Here is a 6115-nt window from a genome sequence, read left to right as displayed (position 1 = left end):
CCCGTCTCTACTAAAAATACAAAAAATTAGCCGGGCGAGGTGGCGGGCGCCTGTAGTCCCAGCTACTCAGGAGGCTGAGGCAGGAGAATGGCGTGAACCCGGGAGGTGGAGCTTGCAGTGAGCTGAGATCCGGCCACTGCACTCCAGCCTGGGAGACAGAGCGAGACTCCGTCTCAAAAAAAAAAAAAAAAAAAAAAATGCCAGGAAATGGATCACCTTACAACTGCTAGAATAGCTATTATCAAAAAGATGAAAGGTACCAAATGTTGGCAAGGATTTGAAAAGAACACTTATGCACTATTGATGGTAATTTTAATTAGTATAGCCATTATAGAAAATGGTATGGAAGTTCCAAAGAAAAATTTAAAAATAGAACTACCAGATGATCCAGCAATCCCACTTCTGGGTATTTATCCAAAGGAACTGAAATCAGCATGTCAGGCCGAGCACAGGGGCTCACGCCTGTAATCCTAGCACTTTGGGAGGACAAGGCGAGGGGATCGCCTAAGGCCAGGAGTTCGAGATCATCCTGGCCAACATGGTGAAACCCCGTCTCTACTAAAAATACAAAAATTAGCTGGGTGTGGTGGCGGGCGCCTGTAGTCCCAGGTACTCGGGAGGCTGAGGCACAAGAATCGCTTGAACCCGGGAGGTAGATGTTGCAGTGAGCCGAGATTGCACCACTGCACTCTAGCCTGGGCAACAGACCGAGACTCTGTCTCAAAAACAAAAACACAAAAAAAATCCCACGAAGTTATTGAAAGATAAGAAATAATTACGTAAATAAAATAGAAGAAGGAAATTCTGACACATGCTAGGATATAAATAAATGCATGTAAATGAATGAATGAATAAATGAATGGGGGAATAAGAACTGAGTGCGTAATTTTTTACCCTTATCTCTCCCTGTTCTCCCAGCTCAAAACGCTTTCGCCCTGCCTGGCTTTTCGGCCTCCTCTTGGCGCCCCCTGCCGGTGGGCCGCTCGCCTATGCTCCAACCCCGAATCATGACTCGCCCCCTCTGGCCGAGCTTGGCCTTCGGTCTAGGTCCTGATTGGCTCAGAGTCGCTCGCCATGCCTTTTGGGAAATGTAGTCCTTAAGGGTATCGCGCGGGCTTTTTCCATAGGCTCTGACGTAGAGACAGCCACGGGAAGTACGTCACCAAATTTCGCCGGTTCCCACAAGGTAGGTCGTGTGGCGCTGCATGACGGGAATTGTAGTCCTCAAATTGCTAACTTCCCTGGTCATGTACTGGGACTGGAACGCCAATTCCCATCATGCCGCGCGCTCACAGCTCGAAGGGGATATCCTGTGGCCTTTTGGGAAGTGTAGTCTTAATCCCCATGATTCCTTTTTTGTTCTATGGAGTGGGCCCGCGCAGAGGACTCCATTTCCCGGCGCGCTCCCATGCGTCCGGTCGCGGCAGCCATTTTGTTCCGCCCGAGGAACCCCTAAGATGGCGGCGAGGGAGACGGTGAAGGTTGCCTCCCGCCTGTCCGGGCTCTGATCCTCCGTCTCCCCGTTCTCCGGCGGCCGGCCCATGGCCTGGCGGAGGCCCGAACCATGGACCTCCGCACCGCCGTGTACAACGCTGCCCGTGACGGCAAGCTGCAGCTGCTCCAGAAGCTGCTCAGCGGCCGGAGCCGGGAGGAACTGGACGAGCTGACGGGCGAGGTGGCCGGCGGGGGGACGCCGCTGCTCATCGCCGCGCGCTACGGCCACCTGGATGTGGTGGAGTACCTGGTGGACCGGTGCGGCGCGAGCGTGGAGGCCGGTGGCTCGGTGCACTTCGATGGCGAGACCATCGAGGGCGCGCCGCCGCTGTGGGCCGCCTCCGCCGCCGGCCACCTGGACGTGGTGCGGAGCCTGCTAAGACGCGGGGCCTCGGTGAACCGCACCACGCGCACCAACTCCACGCCCCTGCGCGCCGCCTGCTTCGACGGCCACCTGGAGGTGGTGCGCTACCTGGTCGGCGAGCACCAGGCCGACCTTGAGGTGGCCAACCGGCACGGCCACACGTGCCTGATGATCTCGTGCTACAAGGGCCATCGTGAGATCGCCCGCTACCTGCTGGAGCAGGGCGCCCAGGTGAACCGGCGCAGCGCCAAGGGCAACACGGCCCTGCACGACTGCGCCGAGTCCGGCAGCCTGGAGATCCTGCAGCTGCTGCTGGGGTGCAAGGCCCGCATGGAACGTGACGGCTACGGCATGACCCCGCTGCTCGCGGCCAGTGTGACGGGCCACACTAACATTGTGGAGTACCTCATCCAGGAGCAGCCCGGCCAGGAGCAGATCGCAGGGGGAGAGGCTCAGCCTGGGCTGCCCCAAGAAGGCCCCTCTACCAGCCAGGGGTGTGCGCAGCCTCAGGGGGCTCCATGCTGCAGCTCCTCCCCGGAGGAACCACTGAACGGGGAATCTTACGAAAGCTGCTGTCCCACCAGCCGGGAAGCTGCCGTGGAAGCCTTAGAATTGCTGGGAGCTACGTATGTGGATAAGAAACGAGATCTGCTTGGGGCCCTCAAACACTGGAGGCGGGCCATGGAGCTGCGTCACCAGGGGGGCGAGTACCTGCCCAAACCGGAGCCCCCACAGCTGGTCCTGGCCTATGACTATTCCAGGGAGGTCAACACCACCGAGGAACTGGAGGCGCTGATCACTGACCCGGATGAGATGCGCATGCAGGCCCTGTTGATCCGGGAGCGCATCCTCGGTCCCTCGCACCCTGACACTTCCTATTATATCCGTTACAGGGGCGCCGTGTACGCCGACTCGGGCAATTTCGAGCGCTGCATCCGCTTGTGGAAGTACGCCCTGGACATGCAACAGACCAACCTGGAGCCTCTGAGCCCCATGACCGCCAGCAGCTTCCTCTCCTTCGCGGAACTCTTCTCCTACGTGCTGCAGGACCGGGCCGCCAAGGGCAGTCTGGGCACCCAGATCGGCTTTGCAGACCTCATGGGGGTCCTCACCAAAGGGGTCCGGGAAGTGGAACGGGCCCTGCAGCTGCCCAGGGAGCCCGGAGACTCGGCCCAGTTCACCAAGGCGCTGGCCATCATCCTCCACCTGCTCTACCTGCTAGAGAAAGTGGAGTGCACCCCCAGCCAGGAGCACCTGAAGCACCAGACCGTCTACCGCCTGCTCAAGTGCGCGCCCAGGGGCAAGAACGGCTTCACCCCTCTGCACATGGCTGTGGACAAGGACACCACAAACGTGGGCCGCTACCCCGTGGGCAGATTCCCCTCCCTGCACGTGGTCAAAGTGCTGCTCGACTGCGGGGCCGACCCGGACAGCAGGGATTTTGACAACAACACCCCACTACACATAGCAGCCCAGAACAACTGCCCGGCCATCATGAATGCCCTGATCGAAGCAGGGGCCCACATGGATGCCACCAACGCCTTCAAGAAGACGGCCTACGAGCTGCTGGACGAGAAGCTGCTGGCCAGGGGTACCATGCAGCCCTTCAACTACGTTACCCTGCAGTGCCTTGCGGCCCGGGCCCTGGATAAGAACAAGATCCCTTACAAGGGCTTCATCCCGGAAGATCTGGAGGCATTCATTGAACTGCACTGACCTGCCCAGAACGTGTCTACCCTCACCTCTCCACGCTCCTGCTGAAAGGCGGGAAATCGGGCTGGGGTGTAGCAGATGCGCCTTCTTGCCTCCTTCCGGCACCAATCAGGAGAAGGGTTCTTCCGCCTCCCATCCCTTGACCTGCAGAGAGGGTGGGAGGTGTTAGGGAGCCTTTGGTGCTAGAAGCCTTCAGGGTCACGTGCTAAGAGGACAGTCTTTCTCCAGGAGCCCGCTCACTCATTCTGAGTTAGGAAAAGACACAGCCTTCCCCACATCCTGTCTGCCTGGGTTACAGAGGCCTTTGCCTTGTTACCTAGAGGTGGAGGGACCGAAGCCATTGCGTTCCTTCCCTGCTAGAAACACAGGAAGAAGTTGAGGACGGCCTTCCTTCCCTTGTCCCCTTACGTGGCCGGATAACTCCAGCTGCCGAATACAGCGTTAGGACTGGGGGCTCCCAAGATGAGAGTTTGAAAGTCAGGGAATGAGCCCACCTCTCATTTCTTCCAGCATGATCACGCCCTGCTCCCGGGCCACCATAGTCCCTGGCAGACAGGCAGGGCTCTGCCCAGGGCAGCCTGCCACTTGCATAGCTTTCGGTTGGTTTGGTGTTCTGTTTATTTAATAAGTGGGCAGGTTGCAAGCATTGCACAGAAGTTCTGAGATTTTACTGCCTTTTTTTTTTTTTTTTTAAAGAAAGTTGTTTGTTGGACTCCATAAGTGAATTTCAAGCAGTGAGGATTCTGTGGTGCCTGAGATGGCCGAGGCCACAGGAGTGAGCTGTATGTGTGAGGAATTTGGTGAGCGAGATAAAAGTCCATGGGTGTCGACCCCTAAAACACGGGCGACCGTACATTTTTATACATCTCCACTCTACCGCCTTTTACAGGCTTTCCGATTTGACAGGCCTTTCCAATTTTCCATTCTCATTAGAAAGATAACAGTTCTTCCAAGCAGAAATCAGGAGTGACCACAAAGCCCAACAACACTTTGCCACCCAGCAAGAACTGGCACGATTGGTTTGAAAGGTCTGCATGGCCATCGTGCCCGAGTTAAAACTACAGGCCACTCCGCCTTGCAAACCTCACGTGGTCTCTGATTTCATTGTGGGTGCATCTACAGGTGGCCCGAGCTGTTTTTTCAGCTGCTTCGAGGATTAGGACCCAAGTCATCATGAAAAAGGCCCAAGTACAGTCTTCATGCAATAAATCCACTAGCTAAGACGTTGAGTGCCAAGACCAGCCTTCCAGCCGAGCTTCGGACAAAGTCTCAGGTTCCCATGTCTCAGGGTGAGGTGCTGGGGCTGCCAGAGGACCTGCCCCAGCAAGACTTTTCTCAAGAGCGAGACTCCATCAGCCCAGGCAGACAGGAGCAGGTTCTTGGCCGGCATAGACAGCAGCAAACAGCAGAAGGAAAGCCATTGTCACTACACCCTCCCTGCAGTAGCCAGGCCCTTAGGAGGAGCAGCCACCAGGGGTGTCCAGAAATGTCCTGTCCCTGGATGGAAACTAGGTCTCGTTTGGATTTTTTTTTTTTTTTTTTTTTTTTTTTTTTTTTTTGCTGTGTTAGGAAATTATTTATTTATTTGCAAGACAGGTTTTAACTTAACTCAGCCAAGGTGGGAAATGGCGTCCCCATCCCTCCCAAAGCACAGAGCACAGAAATGAGGCCGTTTACATTGCAAGTCTGCGCGCTGGTGTTTAAGTCATTAAAAAGGTACTGGAAGAGAATTGCCTGATACGTCCTTGGCGTGGGTCAACTGGGGAAGTGGGAGGTGGGTGGATCCGTCCATGGCATTGGTCTGAGTGAACAGAGAGCCCTAGGGCCACCTCCCCTAGCCAGAGGGGTTTCTATGTTATATACTGGGGCTTATTTTATTTTATTATTATTTTTTTGAGACAGAGTCTCGCCCTGTCACCCAGGCTGGAGTGCAATGGCGTGATCTCGGCTCACTGCAACTTCTGCCTCCCGGGTTCAAACGATTCTCCTGCCTCAGCCTCCTAAGTAACTGAGATTACAGGCACCTGCCACCATGCCCAGCTAATTTTTGTATTTTCCGTAGACGCAGGTTTTGCCATGTTGGCCAGGCTGGTCTCAAACTCCTGGACTCAAGCGATCTTCCCACCTCGGTCTCCCAAAGTGCTGAGACTACAAGCATGAACCACTGCACCTGGCCTCTATGTTACATACTGGGGCTTTGTGTAAAATTTCATTTGAAAAACAGTATGTTGCTGTATTAAAAAAAAAAAAAAAAAAAAAAAAGGCCTGAGCAGCATAGAGCCTGTCTTTACAAAAATAAAAAATAGTCTGAGTATAGTGACTCACATCTGTAATCTCAGCACCTTGGGAAGCCTAGGCAACATAGTAAGACCTCTGTATCTACAATTTTTTTTTTTTTTTTTTAAGATGGAGTCTCACTCTGTCACTCGGGCTGTAGTGCAGTTGCGCCATCTCGGCTCACTGCAACCTCCGCCTCCCAGGTTCAAGTGATTCTCCCGCCTCAGTCTCCCAAGCAGCTGGGACTACCGGCATATGCCACCATGC

The 6115-nt window shown here is 55.0% G+C and overlaps 1 protein-coding gene across 1 annotated transcript; it reads left to right on the top strand.

Annotated features, from left to right (window-relative positions):
- Positions 1-1447: 1447 nt before the first annotated feature.
- Positions 1448-5301, top strand: FEM1A (fem-1 homolog A). The gene has a single exon (XM_007994882.3). The coding sequence runs from the start codon at positions 1565-1567 to the stop codon at positions 3572-3574; it is 2010 nt and encodes a 669-aa protein (XP_007993073.1). The 5' UTR covers positions 1448-1564; the 3' UTR covers positions 3575-5301.
- The last annotated feature ends 814 nt before the right edge of the window (positions 5302-6115 follow it).

This window comes from Chlorocebus sabaeus, chromosome 6 (genome assembly GCF_047675955.1).
Source record: "Chlorocebus sabaeus isolate Y175 chromosome 6, mChlSab1.0.hap1, whole genome shotgun sequence".
In the NCBI taxonomy this organism is placed as follows: domain Eukaryota; kingdom Metazoa; phylum Chordata; class Mammalia; order Primates; family Cercopithecidae; genus Chlorocebus; species Chlorocebus sabaeus.
Note: the sequence above shows the minus strand (reverse complement) of the source record. Positions and strands in the feature narration are given on the sequence as shown.

Coding starts and splice junctions, on each gene's coding strand:
- FEM1A (XM_007994882.3), top strand. CDS start 1,565: ATGGACCTCCGCACCGCCGTGTACAACGCTGCCCGTGACGGCAAGCTG.